Below are 24,233 nucleotides of genomic sequence, written 5' to 3' on the forward strand. Positions count from 1 at the left end.
TGAGCATAAGCTTTTGTGGGCTAAAGCCCACTTCATCAGATGCATGCAGTGGAAAATACAGTAGGAAGATATATATATATATTTATATTCAGAGAACATGAAAAAATGGGGGTTGCCATACCAACTCTTAACAAGACCAATCAATTGATTATAGCCCACCTTAATTGATTGGTCTCGTTAAGAGTTGGTATGGCAACCCCCATTTTTTCATGTTCTCTGTATATATATATCTTTTCCTACTGTATTTTCCACTGCATGCATCTGATGAAGTGGGCTTTAGCCCACGAAAGCTTATGCTCAAATACATTTGTTAGTCTCTAAGGTGCCACAAGTACTCCTCGTTCTAGCAGCTACACTGCGTACTTTATGGAGACATGGTTGTAGCAGCACAGCTGTGTCACTGTAAGGCACGCAGTGTAGACGTAGCCTGGGAGTCTGAACTCCAAATCTCCTTGCTGATAGCCCAGTAGATGCCAGTCCCTTCCCACAGCTGGGACTAGAAGGCAACGATTTTTGAGAGGAAAGATGTTTTTGTGGTTAAAACATTGCACTAGGATTTAGATTAGGTCCTAGGGCTGCTACAAACTCCCTGTGTGACCTTGGGCACACATTTAATCTCTCTGTGCCTCAATTCCCCATCTGCAACATGGGGATAATAATTCTGCCTTTTCTATTTTAGCTGTAATCTCTTCAAGTACTTCTTAAGTGTTTTTACAGTGCCTAGGGTGTTTATTAGAATACTACTGCCTCACAGTCCTGTGTTGAATGACAGGCAGTGTTGGGTTCCTGGGGCTTAAGAGCCCCTCCTTCAATGCTGCTAGCTCCCACAGGTTACGTCCTCCTGGGGTTGAAGAGCACTGAAGATGGTTGAGAGCTCTAAAGGGACAGGCTAGGAGCCCAGACCCCTGGAATGGCCTGGAAATTGGTAACTGGGGAGATCCCTACAGTACCTGCCCTGAGCCAAGGCCTTCGCGCAGCCTGGTGGGGTACAGGAGAGTGTGCCCAGCTCAGGTAGCTGCTGTTACTGTTGCATTACCTTGACTTGTCCCCATGTCCTTGAGACACTGCTGCCAACATTTTTTTCTACCTTTCTCCTCTTGCTGGGACATTGTGTTCCCAGCTCAGGAGAAGGGGTGGGGGGAGGGACATAATGTAATGCTCTCGGAGCAGTCTGCAGCCCTACCTGGGAGCAGCCAGCACTGCTTACCTCTTCCTCCACCCTTCTGCAGGGAGTGGGGGAGGTGCAAGCGAGGTTGCCAGCTGGCTCTTGGGTGTCAGTACCGGTTTGCTCTGAGACTGCAGCCCAGGGAGTCAGAAGGATGGGTGGGGTGCTTGTGTCCTTGACTTAAAACGGCTCAGCTATTTCAAAGCCCCACCCTGTTGTTTCAGCAGAGAGAGGCCCCTGAGGCTGCACACTTGTGTACCTGAATCCTCTCTTTGCTGATCAGAGCTGCTGCCGCCCCAAGCCCCCAGTGAAAGCCCCAGACCACAAAATTATTTTTTCTACAGTGGTCCTCAGTCAACACGGGCCACTCCTGGGGCTTTATTAGTGTCTGTTTGTTTCCTCTCCTAGCCCCCTCGCCTCTACCCTCTCAGCCTGTCCTTTTCTACCCCTTGCTCTCCCCCTACCCCGGCCCATCTCCCTTTTCTCTAGGAACCGAGATATTGAGATGTTAATGAGGCTTTTCTTTTCCCCAGAGCTGCGGAGGCGGGGAGCGGCTGGGAGGGCAGGAGCAGGACAGGTTGCCAGATTGAGCTGGAAAGAAACCAGTCTAATCCTAACCACCAAGGCAAAGCAGCTGCCAGGAGGCAGAGCCGGGAGTCTGAGACCAGGGCACAGCAAAGCACAGATCTCGCTTAGGAGAGAGAAACTTCCACAGGGGGACAACACCAAAGGGAGATCCTCATTTCCAAGGAGAGTGGAGTCCACATAGCTCAGTGGAAACAGCATCATAGGCTAAAATGCACCAAGTTAGTGTCTTTCTACTCAGTTGCTTCTAACCTTGCTTTTAAACACCACCCTCTGAAGAAGGGTGCAGTGGGGTTTCTACAGAGTGGATGCTGGGGTAAAGGAGGGAGGGGGTCTGGGTGCGTGTATGGAGAGACTGGGGCGGGGGAGAGATGGGGGAGTGTGTGGGGAAGGGCTGAGGTGTGGGGGAGGATAGGGTGTGTGTGTGGAGACTCTTGGGCATGGGGGAGGATAGAGGTGTGTGTATATGTGTGGAAGGGCTGGGATATGGGGGAGGATAGTGTGTGTGTAGAGGGACCAGATTGTGAGGGAGGATAGCAGGTGTGTGTGGATGGGCCAGGGCATGGGGGAGGGGTGAGGGCATGGGGGAGAATGGGTGCGTGTGTGGAGGGGACAGGGAATGGGGGAGAATGGGGGTGTGTGTGGAGGGGACAGGGTGTGGGAGAGCATGGGGTGTGTGTGTGGAACAGCTTGAATGTGGAGGACAATGGGATGTGGAGGGGCTGAAGGGTCCCAGCAGGCAAAGGCTTCCTGAGTTAGGTGGGTCACGGTAGACTTAACTGATATCTATATATTGCCTGATTCCAAGCTTATTGTGTCATAGGTTGTAGCTGTGAAGGCAGAGAAGGTGCCAGTGCGGGAGAGGCTGAGGAGATGTGAACAGGAAGCAGAGAAGCAGCAGAAGGTGGAGAAGGAGTGTCAGGGCCTCATTGAGTTCCACAAGTCATACCATGAACTCTTCCAGTTCTTCTGTAACAACACAACCATCCATGGAGCCATCCGCTTAGTCTGCTCCAAGAGGAACAAAATGAAGACAGCCTTCTGGTCTGTGCTCTTCTTCCTCACCTTTGGCCTAATGTACTGGCAATTTGGGATCCTCTACAGGCAGTACTTCAGCTTCCCTGTCAACCTGAACCTTAACCTCAACTCAGACAAGCTGACCTTCCCTGCTGTCACACTGTGCACTCTCAACCCCTACAGGTATGAGACAAACTCCCAGGGCCTACAGGTATATATATTGTGTATTGCACTCCTACTGGATCAGGAGAAATACCCAGTACCCCTACAGGTGATATTGAGATACTAAGGGCTTGTTTACATGGGTAAATTTCCCTACATAGCTATACTGGAATAACTATTCCACTACAGTTTGGAAGCAGAGTAATTATATCTGAATAAAGTCACTTTTATTCCCACATGGGGACTTATACCTGTCTAGCTATAGGCAAATAAGTATTATAGTGTAAGTATAGCTATAGTGGGAAATTCCCCAATAGAGATAAGCCCTAACTCTGGAGTCCACTCTCCCCATCTCACAGATACAGTGCTGTCCAGAAGGAGCTGGATGAACTGGATCGTATCACCCATCAGACACTAATGGACCTGTATAACTACAACATGTCTCTGGTACAAAGCAACTGGGCAGCCCAGTCCACCCGGAAACGTAGCCCTAGGAGCCTGTCCCACCATGTCCAGCGCCACCCACTGAGGAGACACAAGCGTGATGAACCAGCAAGCCTGAAGGGGAACAGTCCTCCAGTGGACAAAAGTGACTGGAAAATTGGCTTCATCCTGGTGAGAATAGATCCCTCTCTCTCCTGTACTCTACAGACTTTGCCTAGCTCCTAATCTCTCATTAGATCCTCTCGTACCAGTGTCGGCTCCACCCTCCACTGTCTGGAAATCTGGTGAAGTTGTTGTTGCTGCTACTAATGAAAGTTGTTAAGAGCTGAAAAAAGCCTTTCAAGTCCCAGCCTCTCCCTAAGGGATCTAGGGAAGGACTGTCCCCCTTCTCCATCCATTCTCCTGAGCAGTGCTTCTCAAGCTATCTGATGTGGGGGCCGGCAATTTTTTTTTCCAATGTGCGCGCAGACCGGCAGCCGATGGCTCGTGGGCTGGCACCGGTCCACGGACCACCACTTTGAGTAGCACTGCTCTAGAGCATACTCAACCATCAATCAATTAACTAGAGTTCCAGCAGGAGCAAAAACTCTAGTCTAGGCTAGGGCATGTCTACACTACAGGCGCTCCATGGCACAACTGCAGCTGTGCTGCTGTAGGACCGTAGTGTAGATGCTTCCTACATCAATGGAAGGGTTTTTTCTGTCAATGTAGGTAGTTTCCCTCCCCAAGTGATAGTAGCTACGTCAATAGAAGAATTCTTCCCTCAACCTAGCCATGTGTACACCGGGGCTAGGTGAATTTAACTACAGCACTTAGGGTTTGAATTTTTTGCACATCTGAGTGATGTAGCTAGTTTGATCTAAATTTTAAGTTTATGCCAAGGTGTAAGTACACCCACAGAGAGGGACTCCCTGTTCCAGAATTGAAAGCTGCTGTGTATACTCCACAATCTCATTTTTTGCACAGCTCATTGCAATAACTTCACTGTGGTTTGCTGCTTCCTCAGTCTCTTGATCATTCCCCCTGCCCAGGAGTTTCCCTCCCATTGAGGATCTGGGGTTGCGGGGGAGGGGTTCCCCTTATGTCTGTTAGCTGCACTTGTCAAGTATAATCTTAATTTATTTCCTGTCCATGTTCGGGGGGCCGGGGGGAGGTCAAGTATACCCCCTCATCCCTCCTCATGGACTTGTGTTCCTTGAGACGGCTGATGTTTCTCTTGCAGTGCAACGAGACCAATGAGGATTGTTTTCATCAGACGTATTCATCAGGTGTAGATGCTGTGCGTGAGTGGTACAGTTTCCACTACATCAACATTCTGGCACGGATGCCTAACACAAAGGCCCTGGATGAGTCCAATTTTGAGAACTTCATCTACGCTTGCCGCTTCAATGAGGTTCCATGTGACAAGGCGTGAGTGCTGAGAGGCTCCAATATCCCATCTTAACAACCTCTGCATTCCTTGCTGGGTACAAGGAGAAGCCAAGACACTACTGCTGGAGAACAGTTACACTCACTGCCAGGGCCCAAGCCTGGGGTATTCTCCCTTGTTCAATTCCTGAGGCTCCTGGATCCCATAATCTCAAGTGATTGGCTCTGGGTCCTGCCCTTGGGGTTTTGGCTCCTCAGGTTCACTGACCCCTAAGTGCCATGAGATAGTTCCTGTGCTCTTTTCCCTTTGTTTCAGATAACTGAAATTGTGATTCAGGTACATACACTAGTGTGGGTGCAGTTATACTGTATAAAGTGATCTTTATACTGGTGTAACTGAATCCACAGTAGGGGGTTGTATTACTTTAACTATACTGATGTAATTAAAAGTGGTACAATGTTTGTGTGTACCAAAGCCCACAGACACATACCCTTACAAGAAGAGGAAGGAGGGGCAGCTGCTGTAGAAAGAATAGTAAGAAACAAGCCAGTTCCCGGTGTTATAGTCTACATTCAAATGATCCCAAAGGGGCAATCAAATTAATATCTGATCCAAGAGGATGGAGAAGAGGTGGGAGAATTTAAAGCCAGGCCTATATTAAGGAGATTTTATAAAAATATCCCACTGCTGCTAACACCAGTTTTGGTCCTCCAGAGTTAGCAACGTGAGGAATCTAACAGCTCTTCAGCTTCAGAAGTCATTTTCAGCACCTTGCTAAATAACCTTGCTCTGACCCATTTCTCAGGGCTTGTTTACACTACAGACACTACTCTTCTGTATTGCTCTCAGTTCCTCTCCATAGGGTGGTACAAAGAATGGTTCCTTTTAGAATACCCTGTCCCTCATCATCTCTTGGGGATTTTTCCCCACATGCCTGGATGCCCTAATCTGAATATTTCCATTTCTCTCCCAGGAATTACACCCATTTCCATCACCCTATTTATGGGAACTGCTACACATTCAATGATGGCAATAGCAGCCTGTGGACATCATCCCTGCCTGGGATCAATAATGGTGAGGGTCCCTGTAGCAGGTGGGGAGAACCCATTCAGGTGTATATCTAGAATATGAGGGTTTTGGGGGTGGGAGAGAACTGTGAGCACCAAGATCCTGCTCTGCTTATTCCCCTGTGTGATGGTGGATTGCATCCCCCAACATGACCCATGTGAGTTTGGAGTGCCAAAAGTTCAGGCCTCCCCAAATTCTGCTTTCTCCAGGCCTGGCTTTGCAATCCCAGTTCTCTGCCACCTCCAGCCCTGATTCCCAACACTTTGCCTCCCCCCAGGCCTGACCCCCTTACATTCTGCTCAACTCAGGCCCAGCCCTGATCCCCTTTTCTTTTCTGGCTCAGCTGTGATGCCCCCACACTCTGCCTCCTCCCCCACTAGCCCAGTTGTGATCTCTCTGCTGTCCCCCCACCCCAGTGACTGGCCCTGATCCCTCCTCACTCTCTGAAATCTCTACAGGCCTCTCTCTGCTAGTGCGCACAGAGCAGAACGACTATATCCCACTGCTATCCACAGTGACAGGAGCCCGGGTGATGGTCCATGAGCAGAATGAACCAGCCTTCATGGACGATGGGGGCTTCAATGTGCGTCCGGGTATGGAGACCTCCATCAGCATGAGAAAGGTATGACGGGGGAGGTAGAACGAGGGAAGAGGTGGCATGGGCTTCACTGTGCACCTGCATGAAGACTTGCGTCAGCACAAGATTGGTCAGTAGGGAGCAGAAGGGTTGCCGTGGAACTAGGATGTGGGGAGCAGAAAAGTTAATCCTAGAGGGTGGCAACAGAGGGAGGGACTGAGGGGGAGGACATTACCTTGGAAGCTATTACTAATCAGTGAAGGGCTGGAAAAGGGGGATAGCAAGGAGGAGTTGGTGACATGAGATGGGAGTGAGGAGTGGGAGGTTATTACCATCGTATCTGTTATTGATTGCGGGTGGATGGCACTACAGGGCAGCAGGCAGAAAGGGGAGGCACCAGGAGCATAGGTATGTGTCCCTTCATCAATTCCCTGCCATTGTAGGGCTTCGGGCATTGGTGCACCTCAGTCCCAGCTATCTGCCTGAGGCACATAATAGCTCATTCTCCTGAGGGCTGTAATACCTTGGTACAATTTCAGGTGTTGGGCTTAGCGTGTGGGTGCTGGGGGGCGTTAGTGGCCTGTCACATGCAGGCAGTCAGACTGGGTGATCTGGTGGTCCTGTCTGGCCTTAAATTCTCTGACTCTTAAGATTGACAAACTGCTGTTTGTTGTCAGGAGACGACAATGCGTCTTGGGGGCAGCTACAGTGACTGCACTGAAGATGGCAGTGATGTGCAAGTGCAGAACCTGTACCCATCCCATTACACTGAGCAGGTAATCCGTCACCACTGGTCCTATCCCAGACCTGTCCCCGCCCTCCTTGGGAAACAATCTCAGCCATTCCCTGCCATGAGTGGATCTCATCTTTTTTCTGGGCCTGGTTATGCTGGGATGTGAGGATTCCCTTGCTGAGCTCTCCCCTTCTCTCATGCCTCCCAGGTCTGCATTCGTTCCTGTTTCCAGATCAGTATGGTAGAACGCTGCGGCTGTGCATATTACTTCTATCCCTTACCCTCTGGAGCGGAGTATTGTGACTACACTAAGCATATAGCATGGGGTAAGTGCTGACGGCGCAGAAGGAATTACATAATGAACCCCCAAGCCTTCCTGAACCTACCCATTCCAACCCCCGAACACTGAGACTCGCATTATCCCCTGCTATCAGCTCCCCAACTCTCCTGTTTAAGTCCTCCAAAGGATTCCTTCTTTGGAGCTCTCAACCCCTCCAAGGAAGCTACCTTATTCTGGGTCTGCAACACCCATGTACATTCCCCAGAGATGCTCTTCCCTGTACACATAGGGTGAGCTCACTTTGCTTTTCTCTCTCCCCTACTCAGGTCACTGTTATTACAAACTCCAGGTCGAATTCAAATCCAACATTCTGGGCTGTTTCAGCAAATGTCGGAAACCTTGCGAGTAAGTCTCAGCGGGATAAAAACTAGGGTTTTATGAACACCATTATATGGCATAGTTGCCTGAGATCTCAGGGGCCTGGACTTGACCCAGTAGATCACTTCCAGTCCTATGTGTGTCTCATCCCGAGAGCTGACTGAATGGCTGAGAATTTGATTTGCCAAACCAAGTATTCAATTATGTGGGGCAAATAGTGTTTGATCAACTAAACATCCAGATAGATACTTCAATCTGGTCTCTCCAAGCAGGAAGCAAAGTTAGTAGGGCAAAAATGCTGGCTGGGGGGAGAGCTCCTGGATATTGCAGTCTGGCTACGTTCAGGAGGCAGCCCTGTAAGGAGTAGGGCAGAAGTGCTAGATCTGGAGAAAGTTCCCTGTTGTTGAGGTTGCTGTGCTGAGACTGGACCTTGTGGATCCAATAGCCCTTCCTGTTAAGAATAGATCTGTCTTCCTCCAGGGTGACTGAATATCAGCTGTCAGCTGGACACTCCCACTGGCCTTCCTCTGTTTCCGAGGTAAGGATATTGTTTCTTGTGGTAATCCCACCCTACCCAGGCTGCAGACCTGTCCCACCATTTATTAACCCTCAACAAGGGGAGGCTGGGATCACAGAGTGGTGTATATCTATAATGCTTTTTGTGCTTTTCTTTCAGGATTGGGTGTTTCATATGCTGTCCCGACAGAATAAGTACAATATCACATCCAAGAGGTGAGACCTCCAGAACTGGGGCTCAGGACCAGAGATGGGACTCAGTGATAGTGGGGTCAGGGGGTTGAGGCCTGCGCCCAGATGAACCAATGATGGGTAGAAATGGAGGAATGGGGGTGATCGGGGGCCTGGGACCAAGCACAGAGATCAAATCAGGTAGGGAGAGAAGCAGGGGTCCAGGAGCGCAGGGCCAGACAGGAAGAATGACCCAGTGATGGGGAGACAGGAGAGCCTGACTTACGCGGTCATGGAGATAGGTGGAAATTTGGGGGCCCAGGGCTAGACCTAGAGACAGACCTAGTGAGGGGGAAGACAAAAGGTTTCAGGAGCCTGGGACCAGGCCCACAGTCTTGCCTAGTAATGGGGTAGGAGTGTTGTCAGGGGCCTGGAACCAGACCAATGGACTTGATCCAGTGGTAATTTGAGATTTGGGGAGTGGTTTAGGGGGCCAGGTCTAGAGATTGACAGAACGATTGGGAGGATCCCTGGACAAGGGACTGATGTAATGAGGTGAAGCCTTGGGCAGGGATTGTGAATTTGGGGAATCAAACTGAAAATGTGGAGGTATTCTAAAAGTTTGGGAGATTATGTGAGTTTGGTGCAGTAGTAAGTTTGGAGCTGTTGTATCAAAGGAGGAGCATGCACAAGGGGTAGGGGGCAAGCAGGGGCACAGGCCCCCCTAATAATCACTGAGGGACACAGTACTCCCCCCGCAGGGAGAGAGCCACAGCCCCAGGGGTGGGGGAAGGAGTTCTCTCTCCATGTCGCAGCCCCGGAGATGGGGCTGGGGAGAGTGAGCTTCTGTGCCCCGCCAAAAGGGGTCAAATTTAAATTTCTGCACACGCCCCTGCACTGAAGTGTGTGGGAGTGATAAAAGCTTGGGGGTTGGGTGGGAGTTTGTGGGTGTCATAGGTTTGAGGGATCCTAAATCTGGGATATCACACAGGAATCTCAGAGGAATGCTGTAGGTATGGCCAGCTGCACTGGATTTTGGGCAGACTGCAGGTTTGAGTGTTAAGTGGGCTGCCAGATGGGGGAACTGCAGGTTTGGTGGCTTAAAGGTTTGGTGTACGTGCAGGATAAGGAGCGTATACTCCAATACAGGGGTTGCAGGATTAGAGTCACTCATATCTTTCTCTTATTAAACAGGAATGGAGTGGCCAAAGTGAACATATTTTTTGAGGAATGGAAGTATAAAACCAATGGGGAGTCTCCTGCCTTCACGGTATATACCTCATCTTCCAGCTGCCCCTCCCCCTTATGATCCTCTGCCTTCCAGGAACATCCCTGACTTCTACATTTCTCCTCCTGTGGCAGGACTGGAGATGGGAATAAAGCCCCAGCTGTGGATGCTTTCAGTGGGTGATCATGGCAGCAAGTGGGAATACAAGCATCCCCATGCAGACACAATTCTCACTACCCCCATCTCTCTCTTGCAGGTGGTGACGCTGCTCTCCCAGCTGGGGAATCAGTGGAGTCTCTGGTTTGGTTCTTCTGTTCTTTCTGTGGTGGAGCTCGCTGAGCTGATTTTGGATTTCATTGCCATCACCTTCATTCTCTCCTTCCGGTGGCTCCGCTCCTGTCAGCTACCGGCCTCCACTGTGCCAACCCCAGGTGCTCACGACAACACTGCCTTCCAGCCCGAGCCCTCTGGCCCCAGTGCTCCACATGGCTTCACTGTCGAGGCTGTGGTGACTACGCTGCCCTCCAACAACAGCCTGGAACTGCATGGGCGGGACAGGGATGCCGAGATTGGACTGGAGTGACGATTGTGGTGGGGTAGCACACTGAGGTGGAGGAGTTTCATGTCCCACACCACAGATTATATAGTTGGGTCTGAAGACATGCAGCAGTTTGGAGCAGGGACTGATTTCCTGTTTGGTGCTACAGCACTTGCAGCTCAGCTGCATTTCTATCATGCTGACGCAGAGCTTCCATCACCTCAATCATGACACTCCGTCGGGAGGCAGGTGACTGCAGTGTTGGGGGGTGAGGGGGAGGTTCGTTTACATTCCCTGCTGTTGGTAAACCCTGCAGTCCTCTCCCACAATACAGATGACAATGCCCTTGGCCACATTTGCTGTAGAGTCACCACTGATGGGAAGAGACAGCATATGTGGGGGATATTGTCTCGGCCCCCTTCCACATACACACACACACTTCTCTGCACCCAAGAACGTGGCCACTCTGGTCTCTAACCGTTTGAGAATAAAAACTAATGAAAAAGGCTTTGGTGTGTGACCAGGAAAAATTAGGCTCTTCTGTGTATGCCTGACAGCGGACAGGGGTGAGGTGTATAGAACCCAAGGGGGTACTAGTGTGCACAAATGCCTCATCCTCTGTAGGACTGTGCAGGAGACTAGATACTGCTTCCCAAGTCTGGGTTGCTTTGGGGGGGGGGGGGTGGGGGGGGTCCTGCATGGATCCTAATCCTGGTATGAGGTCTGGAATATTCTCAAGATTTCCACAGGCTACCTGCAACTCTTGGGGGGAGGGATAGCTCAGTGGTTTGAGCATTGGCCTGCTAAACCCAGGGTTGTGAGTTCAATCCTTGAGGGGGCCACTTAGGGATCGGGGGCAAAAATTGGGGATTGGTCCTGCTTTGAACAGGGGGTTGGACTAGATGATCTCCTGAGGTCCCTTCCAACCCTGATATTCTATGATTCTTAGGCCAATACAAAGACTCTTCTTTGCAACATAACACATGTCTCACTCTAACTCTCCATTCAGCCTCTCAGCTCTTTTCTGAACACTCAGGGCTAAATTCGTCTCAACTGGTTTATATCTTCCATAATCAGGAGCTGTGGGGGCCAAAGTAGCCTCAGTGATGCAGAGCCTGCAGAGCTGCCCTAAACTGTGACATTGCTTCAGTGGCCCCTCTGAGCTGCTGCAGCACAGAATCAGAACTGTGCAGGTCCGCCACAGCTCTGATCCACCCATCCCTTATCTGTTCAACCACAGAATACCCACTGCATGGGGGTAGGGCTGGCTCTGTTACCTGCTTTGTGAAAAATGTCAAGATTTTTAAATTTGTTTTCATGCCCCTTCAGAACAAAAATGAGACCTTTGGAATTAAAAAAATTTTAAAAACCCAAAACACAAGAGAAAGCGAACTGCCCAGAATAGCCAATTGCCCAGAGGTTAGAGCACTTCCATGGAATGTGAGACCCAGCTTCAAGTCCCTACTGGGCCTGATTCAGAGCCCAGCCCTAACCACCAGGTTACAGTCTCTTTTGCTCACAGTCTGCTGTTGGAGCTGTTCTACCTGGTATAAATGATTAAATATTCATGGGGCCAGAGACAGATTGTCTCTAGCCTGGGCTATTGGCTATTTTGGGGTGGCTTGTTCTCTTTCATCCTGGCCCTGAGGAAAAAAAAAAGATTACCTACCTCTCCTAACTCTTATTCTTTGAGATGTGTTGCTCATGTCCATTCCAAGTAGGTGTCCGTGTGCCACGTGCATAGTCATCGAAAGGTTTTTCCCCTAGCGGTACCCATCGAGTCAGCTGTGGAGCCCCCTGGAGTCGTGCCTTCATGGTGGTGTACATAGGTCCCTGCCGACCCACCGCCTCTTCAGTTCCTTCTTGCCACAGTGCTCTGACAGAGGGGTAGAAGGGCGGGTATTGGAATGGATTTGAGCAACACATCTCGAAGAACAACAGTTACAAGAGCTAGGTAACAGTGTTTTCTTCGAGTGCTTGGTCATATTGATTCCAAGTAGGTGACTCCCAAGCAGTCCCAAGGAGGAGGGGTCAGAGTTCACTGAGTCGCAGACTGCAGCACCGCCCTGCCAAATGTGGCTTTGTCTCTAGCCTGCCGAGTAATGGCATAGTGCGATGTAAAGGTGTGTATCAATGACCACGTCACTGCCCTGCAAATGTCTTGAATGGGGATCTGTGCCAGGAACACTCTTAAGGAAGCCTCCACTCTTCTGGAGTGCACTGTTAGTGCTGAGGCAGGTATCTTTGCTATGTCGTAGCACCTCCTGATACAGGCCGTGATCCATGAAGAGGTCCTTTGGGATGACACCGGAAACCCCCTCATTCACACAGCAATTGCAATGAAGAGCTGTGTTGATTTTCAAAACAGCTTTGTCTGCTCAATGTAAAAGCTAACGCTTGTCTGACATCCAGGGAGCGGAGCATCCATTCCTGGTTACCAGAATGCGGCTTAGGGAAGAACACTGGAAGAAATATGTCCTGATTCACGTGGAATTGCGAAACGACCTTTGGGAGGAAAGCCAGGTGTGGCCGCAACTGTACTGTGTCCTTATAAAAAACAGTATAAGAGGGCTCAGATGTCAAGGCCTTAAGCTCAGATACACTCCTGGCTGATGTTATAGCCATGAGGAACACCGCTTTCCAGGAAAGGCAGAGGAGAGAGTATGTTGCTAGGGGCTCAAAAGGAGGGTCCATCAGCCTTGAGAGCATCAGGTTGAGATCCCAATGGGGGGGGGGGGGGATTGGCTGTCTAACTTGAGGGTACAGTCTATCTAGTCCCTTGAGGAAGTTGCCAACCATGGGGTTAGCGAATACTGACCAGCCGGCAAAACCTGGATGGAAAGCTGAGATGGCGGCCAGGTGCACCTTTATTGACGACACCGCCAGGCCTTGCTGTTTCAGGTGCAGTAAATAGTCCAGGATAAAGGGAATCTATGACTGTAATGGCATGGAGTGTCCTTTTGCAGTGACCAAATCAAGAATCTCTTCCACTTAGCCAAATAAGTGGCTTGAGTGGATGGTTTCCGGCTGCCAAGGAGAACTTCCCTAACAGATTCTGAGCATGTGAGCTCCAAAGGGTTTAGCCATGGAGTTTCCATGCTGTGAGGTGGAGAAACTCTAGACTGGGATGCTGGAGACAGCCGTGGTCCTGCGTTATCAAGTCTGGGACCAGGGGCAGTGCTATAGGCATGTCCACCAACACGTCTAGAAGTGTGGTGAACCAGTGTTGTCATGGCCATGCTGGTGCTATCAAGATCACTGATGCTCCCTCTCTTTGGGCTTTCAGCATGACCTTGTACAGAAGAGGAAAGGGCAGGAATGCATGCAGCAGGTGCCCCTTCCAAGGGAGGGGAAAGGAGTCTGCGAACGAGCCCGGGCTGTGATTCAGGAAGGAACAGAACTGCTGACACTTCCTGTTGTGCCGTGTTGCGAACAAGTTTATCTGGGGAAATCCCCACCTTTGGAAGATGTTGATCACGACATCCGGGAAGAGGGACCACTCGTGGTTGTGAAAGGACCTGCTGAGATGATTGTCCAGTTTGTTCTGAGAGCCCGGAAGGTACGATGCCGCCAGATGTATCGAGTGGGCAATGCAAAAGTCCCATGGCTTGAGGGCTTCCTGGCATGGGGAGAAGAGCGAGCACATACTGTCTGTCTATAAAGAACTTCGCTATTGTATTGTCTGTCAATACTGATATATAGGGCCCTACCAAATTCATGGTCCATTTTGGTCAATTTCACAGTCGGGGACGGTGGGTCGCGGTACTGCTACCCTTACTTCTGCACTGCTGCTGGTGGCGGCACTGCCTTCAGAGCTGGAGAGCAGTGGCTGCTGGCTGGGAGCCCAGCTCTGATAGCAGAGCCGCCTTCAGCGGCAGCACAGAACTAAGGGTGGCATGGTATGGTATTGCCACCCTTCTATGCTGCTGCTGGCGGGGTGCTGCCTTCAGAGCTGGGTGCCTGGCCAACAGCCACTGCTCTCCGGCCAGCCAGCTGTGAAGGCAGCGCAGAAGTAAGGGTGGCAATACTGCAACCCCCCTAAAATAATACTGTGACCCCCCCGCTTCAACTCCCTTTTCGGCCAGGACCCCCAATTTCAGAAACACTGGTCTCCCCATGAAATCTGGTCTTTCGTATGCCTTTATCCTATACTATACAGATTTCATGGGGGGAGAGCAGATTTCACGGTCCGTGATGTGTTTTTCATGGCCATGAATTTGGTAGGACTCAGATGTGTTTGAAATGTCTGGCAAGCAAGGCAAACCGCACGTAGTTCCCTGACGTTGATGTGCAGCAAAAGTTCTGCTTGGGACCACAGACCTTAGGTCCTGAGTCTTCCTAGGTGCACCCCCCAACCCATTGCCGATGCATCCGTTACTAGAGACAGCGAATGTTGCGGCCCAGAGAAGGGCACTCCCGCACACACCACTTGCAAGTCAAGCCACCACAGGAGGGACTCGATAACTGGAGGAGTGAGTATGACCAACTTGTCTAGGTGGTCTCGGTTCAGCCTGCATACGGAGGCTAGCCAAGCCTGAAAGGGGATGGAGCTGCAGAATCCAGGGAGGACTGTCAGGAGGTCCTTGCAATGACCTTGCCTTGCTCGAGAATGGCAGCAAACTCTGAATGAGAGTGAGCCAGAAGCAGCTCCTTGAATTTGGATGTGTTCCAGGAGTTAAAGTTGTAGCGGCCGAGACCCGCCTGTTGGTTGGCGATGCAAAGCTGGACCCCCACCCTGGTAGAATACACCTTCCTACTGAAGAGATCCAGTTTCTTCGCCTCCTTGGACTTGGGAGTCGGTTCCAGTTGCCCTTGCCTTTCCTTTTCATTGGCAGCTGCCACAACCAATGTGGCCGGCTGAGGGTGAGTGAAAAGGTACTCATACCCTTTTGAAGGCACAAAATACTTCCTCTCCACCTATTTGGTCATGGAGGGAAGAGAGGCGGGTGTTTACCACAATGCTTTAGTAGTGTTCTGGAGGGTCTTAATGAGGAGCAAATCTACCCCCGAGGGACCTTCAGGCACCACAACATCGACCATGGGTTCAGTCTCCTCCGCCTGCATGCCCAAATTCTGAGCCACACTTCTGAGTAACTCCTGATGGGCTCTGTTGTTCAAGGTTGGCAGTGTGGTAGATGTGCCTGCCCCTGCCTCATTAGGAGAGGATAAGAAGGATGCCCGCAGGGGTACTGGGTCCTCCTGTCCCTCCGGCTCGTGAAGATTCCCCTGCGCCAATGCGTCTTGTGCAGTGCTGGGAGTGATGCCGGCTTCTGGCCCCGTGCCGGCCCCGGTGCCAGTTCCTGCTGTGGCCTCGGTGTCGATCTCGTGGCCTCGAGGAGGTTCCTGGGCTACAGATCATGATGGAGGGGCCCATGCCTTGGACACATCTTACAACTATCTGGACCCTAGCCCTTGGGCTTGGTGGTAGGCCCGTGGGGTCCAGAAGGGCCACTGAGCCAGTGCCTGCCACTGGAGTGGCCATGGCATCATAGGCAATGGCTGCCCCTCCTGTTTGGAGCTGTGCCGGGAACGGTGCCAAGAGCAGTGCCAGCTCCACCTAGACACGTACACCTCTGAGTCAGACCTCGGCGACAGAGGAGCGAGATGGTGTGAGGGAGTGGAGCCGCATCATCGCCGGCTTGCCCTTAGAAGGCATGGTGCCTCTTTGTGGCACCAGTTGTTCTGCCATTGCTGTAAGGTCCCTGGCCACCTCAAAGGGATCCAGAGTGGAGGGAAGGTCCAACTCCTCCACTGGACACTCCCACACTGGGGATTCCACAAGAACTGGACTCGATGGCCCTCCCTGTGAGACTGGAGTTGATGGTGCCAGCAGAGTAGGAGCTAGAGCAGGGTGTCTCAGTGCCTCCTTGCTCTGCTGCTCTAGTGGGAGAGTGACCTCTGTCAGTCTTCTTCTTGTGCAGCACTGGTGAATGGGAGTGGTGCCGGGCACTCACACCAGAGAAGGTCTTTGGTGCTGGGGAGTGGTGCTGCCAATGGTCTCTGGAGTCTGAGTGCTTTATCGGCGCCACAGCCTCTCTTATGGAGGCTGGTGTGCTCCACACCGAAGTGCTGGCTGGGGACGAAAGACTACCTCCATGAGGAGCAATTTTAGCCTAAAGTCCCTCTCCTTCGTAGTCCTTGGATGGAAGTCTCTGAAGATTTTGCACTTCTCAGTCTGATGGGCTTCCCCCAAACACTTCAAACAGGAGTCATGTGGGTCTCCCTTTGGCATAGGCTTCAGACAGGACCCGCACGGTTTGAATCCCTGAGACCAAGGCATGCCCTGGTCCCTGGGAGGGGGAGAACGTGGTGATGGGGGGAAACCCCCAACTAAAACTTATCTTAACTATGGACTAATGAAAACTTTATTTAAGTTTATTTACAGATACAAGGGAAAAATCCACTAGGGGATTGCTTGCCAAAGCAAGAGAAGAGAGCTGCTCCAATGACTGTCACTGGCGGTAAGAAGGAAGAGGTGGTGGGTGTTAGAGAGCTTATTCCTTCACTCTCCCACTTCCCTGGTCCTTCTCGCATGAACAGAGAGCAACAATACCCGAAGTCCGAAGGTGCAAACAATTCGATGTTTATTGGGGTGAACTTCCAGCAAGCTTAAATACAAGTTCCTTTTTCCTTATTTTCGAATCCCAACTTACTTCCTGTTTGCCCCTAATTTATATAGTAATATTCTTAGCTATACCTTAACCAATCATTCTACTGAAATTTAACTAACCAATCCTAACATATTGTAACATGATTAGCTAACCAATTATATCCCACCACCTTAATTAGATTACACCCAGCAAAATTAATTATACAGCAGACAGAAACAATCACAGAACCAGACAGAGATTATACAGACAAACAATAGCAAAGTTGGAACTCTAATGACAAAACAATACAGAAGTGAGGATTTCACATCCCAGCTATTGATAAGTGAGTTCTTGCCAGACAGGATGCTATCAAACTAAGTTTCCTTTTACATTTTCTAGGCACTTCCCTTTCTCTGGAGGTGATAGGCATTATCAGGACAGGATTGTATTCCTAACAGCCCAATAGCACCTTCTTTCAATGTGACTAGTTTGGAATGTGAGGATGTGACCGGTCGCTTCCCAGCTTATGGCTGCCTCTGCTGCTTAGCCAAAGGCCTTAGCCTAAGAACAGGGCCTCAAACTGTCACAGTAAGAGAAGGCCCTTACACCAGCAGACAGTGATTTTGATTCTTTCTTTTATACTTCTAGAACTAACGAAGTGATAAGAATACACCTAAATTCTTAGAGTACAGGCTTTTGCAGACAGGCCTGAATATCTATATCCTAACAGTGGGTTGGCAGGGATCTATATACACTGCCATGAAGGCATGACTCCCGGGGGCTCCACACCCGAGCAGATGGGTACCGGTACGGGAAAAAAAACTTCTGACAACTGTGCACGCAGCGCGCACACACCTGCTTGGAATCGACGAGAGCAAGCACTCAAAGAACTGCCTTCCTTATGAAAGTTCTGTCAAAACGGCTATGTTCACACAAAAAGTTTTGGTCTCAATAAACTGGCATTTTCTGATAAAAAAAATCATTTCACTGAAACATTGCCAACTACCTCTAGCATAAAAAAATCCACTCAACCTGCTCTAGGGATAGAGAGGGTGACAGACTGAAGCAAAAGCAAATGGACACAAACTCTAGGCACATGGATTATGGCCCACAGCATTGTCTTAATGTGTGCTGTAGTATTACTGAAGTGGGTACCCAATGATTAAGTAAAAGTAGCAATAGGGAGCTACTCCCAATAATAAATAGGCATGTCTTGATGTTGGTTTGTGACTGACTGGCTGTGTGACTTAAGACAAGTCACTTCACCCTTCTCAGCCTTAGTTTCTCCCTCTGTCAAGGAAGGATAACAATCCTCTCCTGCCTACCTCATGGTGGTAGGAGCGGAGGATCAGTTTGAGTGTCACTAGTAGCAGCACATAGTATGAGGTGTCCTATCACGTTGAGTCTTATCAGATTATGACATAATATCTGAACTAGTCTAATTTATTTGTATTTTATTATTTTGAAATTGTTAAGAGCAGCAACTACTTAGCACAGCCTGAAGCATCTTATTTAATTTTCTAGATCAAAATTCCTCCTCTTTGTGTGGGATGAGACAATTTAACACTTTGTGACAAACAGGAGATGAGCCAACAAGGAGTGTTTGAGAAACAGAAGGTTAGGCGAGCGTGACAAAGGGTGTCCTCTCAATAGTGACACCTTACCCTCCCCCCTATTTTAAAGAAGAGCTTTGAAAGTTGAGATACAGTGTGTGAAGGCATGGAGACGCTGATATGTATTGGTGGGAGGGATAAAAACATTGTAAATAAACTACTGTAGTGGTGGCACTGTTGTCCCTGCCGCTCTGGGTCGGAGGGAGGCCACACCGCCTCACTAAGTCGTCAGACCGCTGCCTAGTGTCAGGGGAATTAGAGTTAGGCGTAGTGTCCCAACCGGGCTAACGGGCCAAGCAGCCAAGCGCTTATACCCCTCGAGCCCTGCATGCAGAAGCCGTGCACAGCTTAGTCTATGGTCTCTGGGCCCTTGTGGCAGTGTTGGATCATATTAAAGAAGTTCTGTATTAAAATCACAAATGAGTTTGATTCCCCATAGTTTAAATTCCAAGGTATTACTAATTAAGAGGTCTCTTGGTTTTTGGTACTGTTTCTCTCCCTCTGTGTGTGAAACTTGCAAGCTGCTAATTGTGTTAGCACATTTTAAGACAGAGTCTGTTCTCAAAGCAATTCTTTGTAACAACAACTACTCACACACAGAGAGACTCAAAGCAATACTCTGTAACAATAGAAACAGCACCCAGAGACTCCCCGGCCTTTTGTTGTATTCATCTCGCTTTGTTAACAATTGTGATTAAAACAGAGATAGAGGATGTATGTGGATGGATGCTTGGTGTGGATAATAACTGAACGATCAGGGAGCTGCCAGCCTAAGAATCCAGTGTCCATCGGCTAAAGAAGGCGTCAAGTGGAAATAACCAGAGGACCCCCTGGAGGGCAGACTGGAATCCACCCAACAGCCTCAAGAATGGGAGAACCAAAGAACAAGATAACATCTGGCAGCACAGAGCCGTCAAGAATGTGCCACCTGCTGATTGATTCAGCAACAGCATGATGAAGCAATTCCCATAGACTGGCATAGGAAGAAATTCCTATAAAAATGGACTCTAGAAAGTGAGAACTTTGGGGTCTGATTCTGCAAACCAACTTCCAGGAGCATCAGATAAGGCCCTGCTCCCTCCTCATGTCCAGACCACCTGGCCAGTGGCTTGGCATGAGCAACTCCAAGATTGGTAACTATGATAACAACCTTGCAGAACCTGTGTGTGTGTGTGTGTGTGTATGAATGAATGTGTGAATAAATATGAGATTGAATTGAATGTTATAGCTATAACTAACTGCTTACTATGATTCTTTCTGTGTTCACAACAAATGTGGTATTTTGCCTTTTCCCCTTTAATAAGATCCTGCTGGCTTTTATTTTATTGGTATAACATTTTGGTGGAGAATTGCAAAAGGGGGAATACTGGTAAAATACCTCAGCTATTGTAAATATTGGTGTGCACACCGCCAGCAATACTGAGCTAGGCATTTCTATCGGGTTAACCAAACCTGCTGGCCTCCGGGAAGGTAGCAGGGGACCTGCTGGCCTCCGGGAAGGTAGCAGGGGACCTGCTGGCCTCCGGGAAGGTAGCAGGGGGCCGCGTATAGATTAAGCTACAATTACTAAACCTAAGTCCTATTGTTCACTGAGGTATCAGGGGCAGCAAGAAGACCTAAGGGTCAGGCTAAGTTACTCGATTGGAATAAGGAGTAGCAGGTTCAGAGAATCTAGGCTATGTCACTCGCTGACCTGTGCCAGGTGTGACGAGGAAATTTGATAAAATATGATTTCAGAATCTAGGCTGTGTCACTTGCTAAGTAATACCAGGAGTGACAAAGAGATTGAAATATCCGTGTTAAGATGTTTAAAAGAAAACAGGGTAAGCCAGTACCAGAGGGAGGAATGGAGTCAGAAGGAACTCCAACCTCACCTTCTGTTTAAAAAAAATTACACATTTTAAACAAATCCTTCAAAAATTTGGGCACAGTCCTTGGACTAACAAGCCCTAGCTGATGTCTGCACTATTTCGGACCTAGAGGATAGATTGGCTCAGTATATCCTCACATACAAACCTTCTAGTGCTGCCAAAAGAGATGCAGCAGCAATTTGGTTGTTGTGGTTGTTGTCCTGGCAGACCAAGTTAAAGCCTCCGAGACAATTGAGAGAGAGAATCATGTGCTCCAAGGTATGGTAAAGAAATTAACCTTGAAGCAGGGCAGAGCACCTGGAAATAGGTAGGAATAGCGGTCAGTAGGTTTCCGGTATAGGGTGGTGTTTATGTGACCATCGTTTATTAGCACTGTAGTGTCCAGGAAGTGGATCTCTTGTGTGGACTGGACCAGGCTGAGGTTGATGGTGGGATGGAAATTGTTGAAATCATGGTGGAATTCCTCAAGGGCTTCTTTTCCATGGGTCCAGATGATGAAGATGTCAACAATATAGCGCAAGTAGAGTAGGGGCGTTAGGGGACGAGAGCTGAGGAAGCGTTGTTCTAAATCAGCCATAAAAATGTTGGCATACTGTGGGGCCATGCGGGTACCCATAGCAGTGCCGCTGATCTGAAGGTATACATTGTCTCCAAATGTAAAATAGTTATGGGTAAGGACAAAGTCACAAAGTTCAGCCACCAGGTTAGCCGTGACATTATCGGAGATAGTGTTCTTGACGGCTTGTAGTCCATCTTTGTGTGGAATGTTGGTGTAGAGGGCTTCTACATCCATAGTGGCTAGGATGGTGTTATCAGGAAGATCACCGATGGACTGTAGTTTCCTCAGGAAGTCAGTGGTGTCTCGAAGGTAGCTGGGAGTGCTGGTAGCGTAGGGCCTGAGGAGGGAGTCTACGTAGCCAGACAATCCTGCTGTCAGGGTGCCAATGCCTGAGATGATGGGGCGCCCAGGATTTCCAGGTTTATGGATCTTGGGTAGTAGATAGAATATCCCAGGTCGGGGTTCCAGGGGTGTGTCTGTGCGGATTTGATCTTGTGCTTTTTCAGGAAGTTTCTTGAGCAAATGCTGTAGTTTCTTTTGGTAACTCTCAGTGGGATCATAGGGTAATGGCTTGTAGAAAGTGGTGTTGGAGAGCTGCCGAGCAGCCTCTTGTTCATATTCCGATCTATTCATGATGACAACAGCACCTCCTTTGTCAGCCTTTTTGATTATGATGTCAGAGTTGTTTCTGAGGCTGTGGATGGCATTGTCTTCCGCACGGCTGAGGTTATGGGGCAAGTGATGCTGCTTTTCCACAATTTCAGCCCGTGCACGTCGGCAGAAGCACTCTATATAGAAGTCCAGTCTGTTGTTTCGACCTTCAGGAGGAGTCCACCTAGAATCCTTCTTTTTGTAATGTTGGTAGGTACCGCATTTGCTCCAACCCCTCAGACAGAGACAAACACCTACAAGATCTCTATCAAGCATTCTTACAACTACAATACCCACCTGCGGAAGTGAAGAAACAGATTGATAGAGCCAGAAGAGTTCCCAGAAGTCACCTACTGCAGGACAGGCCTAACAAAGAAAATAACAGAACGCCACTAGCCGTCACCTTCAGCCCCCAACTAAAACACCTCCAATGCATTATTAAGGATCTACAACCTATCCTGAAGGATGACCCAACACTCTCACAAATCTTGGGAGACAGGCCAGTCCTTGCCTACAGACAGCCCCCCAACCTGAAGCAAATACTCACCAACAACCACATACCACACAACAGAACCACTAACCCAGGAACCTATCCTTGCAACAAAGCCCGTTGCCAACTGTGCCCACATATCTATTCAGGGGACACCATCACAGGGCCTAATAACATCAGCCACACTATCAGAGGCTCGTTCACCTGCACATCCACCAATGTGATATATGCCGTCATGTGCCAGCAATGCCCCTCTGCCATGTACATTGGTCAAACTGGACAGTCTCTACGTAAAAGAATAAATGGACACAAATCAGATGTCAAGAATTATAACATTCATAAACCAGTCGGAGAACACTTCAATCTCTCTGGTCACGCAATCACAGACATGAAGGTCGCTATCTTACAACAAAAAAACTTCAAATCCAGACTCCAGCGAGAAACTGCTGAATTGGAATTCATTTGCAAATTGGATACTATTAATTTAGGCTTAAATAGAGACTGGGAGTGGCTAAGTCATTATGCAAGGTAGCCTATTTCCCCTTGTTTTTTCCTAAACCCCCCCCCCAGACGTTCTGGTTAAACTTGGATTTATGTTGGAAATGGCCCACCTTGATTGTCATGCACATTGTGGGGAGAGTGGTCAGTCTGGATGAGCTATTGCCAGCAGGAGAGTGAGTTTGTGTGTGTGTTTTGGGGGGGGATTTGAGAAAACCTGGATTTGTGCTGGAAATGGCCCACCTTGATTATCATGCACATTGTAGGGAGAGTGGTCACTTTGGATGAGCTATTACCAGAAGGAGAGTGAGTTTGTGTGTGTGGTTTTTGGAGGGGGGTGAGAGAACTTGGATTTGTGCTGGAAATGGCCCACCTTGATTATCATACACATTGTGAAGAGAGTGGTCACTTTGGATGGGGTATTACCAGCAGGAGAGTAAGTTTGGGGGAGGGGGGGCGGAGGGTGAGAAAACCTGGATTTGTGCTGGAAATGGCCCAACTTGATGATCACTTTAGATAAGCTATTACCAGCAGGAGAGTGGGGTGGGAGGAGGTATTGTTTCATGGTCTCTGTGTATATAATGTCTTCTGCAGTTTCCACAGTATGCATCTGATGAAGTGAGCTGTAGCTCACGAAAGCTCATGCTCAAATAAATTGGTTAGTCTCTAAGGTGCCACAAGTACTCCTTTTCTTTTTGCGAATACAGACTAACACGGCTGTTACTCTGAAACCTGTCAACTGGCAAAATGTCATTGGAAAAAATGGCTTTGGAAAATGAATTCCTACTCCTAGGCTATGTTCTGCACACTTGCTTAACAGTTACAAATACCATCTTCAGACAGGCAGACAAATATAAAACTACATGGATGCACCCCAAACAATGGCATCTAATAGATTACATCATTGTCCGACAATGTGACATAAAGGATGGCTGGATCACCAGAGGCATGCGTGGATGGAGCAGAATGCTGGATGGATCATAGAATGATTAGGTCAATACTAAATGTACGCATTGTAGCCACATGCCTCAAATGCCAAAAACAATAAGACATCCTCGGATCTTGCTGAATTAAATCATGCATCCTATCGAGACAAGCTACAAAGTGCACTAGAAACCAACCTTGGTGATAACCTTGTTTCATGAGAGGAATTCAGAGACACAGTACCGTGACGTTCCCCTGGTGTTATCTGGAGCGGTAATCTGCTAGGTCACTTCAATCTTCGACTCTGGGAGCCAGCCTTACTTTGCTCTGTTGTGAGAACCCCCACTCCTGCATTGTTCACGCACAGCCTCTAGCATGTAAGCTGCTCCTAGCTACATGAGTGAGGACCTTTGGTCAGCCACTGCTTGGATTGTGCAACCGAATGGCACTAGCTAATATCTCCAGTCTCAGACACAACCCTAGGAACCTCCATCTTGCAGTGTCCAGTTATGCCTTCTGGACATTGCAAACTTATATGAGTTCGTCAATTTAACAAAGAAATTGATATGTACCAGGCTTGTTATCCCAAGGGGAGTCTCTGACACACTTCAAACCAAATGTACTGCTTCAGGTAGAACAAACAAATTTATTAACTACAAAGATAGATTTTAAGTGATTACAAGTCAAAGCACAACCAGTCAGATTTGGTCAAATGAAATAAAAGCAAAACGCATTCTAAACTGATCTTAACACTTTCAGTGCCCTTACAAACTTAGATGCTTCTCACCACAGGCTGGCTGGTTGCC

At 48.9% G+C, this 24,233-nt stretch overlaps 2 protein-coding genes across 2 annotated transcripts in view; one reads left to right on the forward strand and one right to left on the reverse strand.

The window, feature by feature from the left end:
* VAMP1 (vesicle associated membrane protein 1) overlaps nt 1–24,233 on the reverse strand; it is a 79,609-nt gene that overhangs the window by 38,239 nt on the left and 17,137 nt on the right. The window lies entirely within an intron of this gene.
* SCNN1A (sodium channel epithelial 1 subunit alpha) lies at nt 1,713–10,734 on the forward strand. Its single transcript, XM_074947862.1, has 13 exons — nt 1,713–1,971; nt 2,574–2,950; nt 3,289–3,544; nt 4,596–4,783; nt 5,716–5,816; nt 6,269–6,432; nt 7,065–7,163; nt 7,329–7,446; nt 7,727–7,805; nt 8,259–8,316; nt 8,455–8,510; nt 9,660–9,735; nt 9,950–10,734. The coding sequence occupies exons 1-13, from the start codon at nt 1,963–1,965 to the stop codon at nt 10,274–10,276; spliced, it is 1,908 nt and encodes a 635-aa protein (XP_074803963.1). The 5' UTR covers nt 1,713–1,962; the 3' UTR covers nt 10,277–10,734.

The sequence above is a fragment of the Natator depressus genome, chromosome 1, assembly GCF_965152275.1.
Source record: "Natator depressus isolate rNatDep1 chromosome 1, rNatDep2.hap1, whole genome shotgun sequence".
Classification (NCBI taxonomy): Eukaryota; Metazoa; Chordata; order Testudines; family Cheloniidae; genus Natator; species Natator depressus.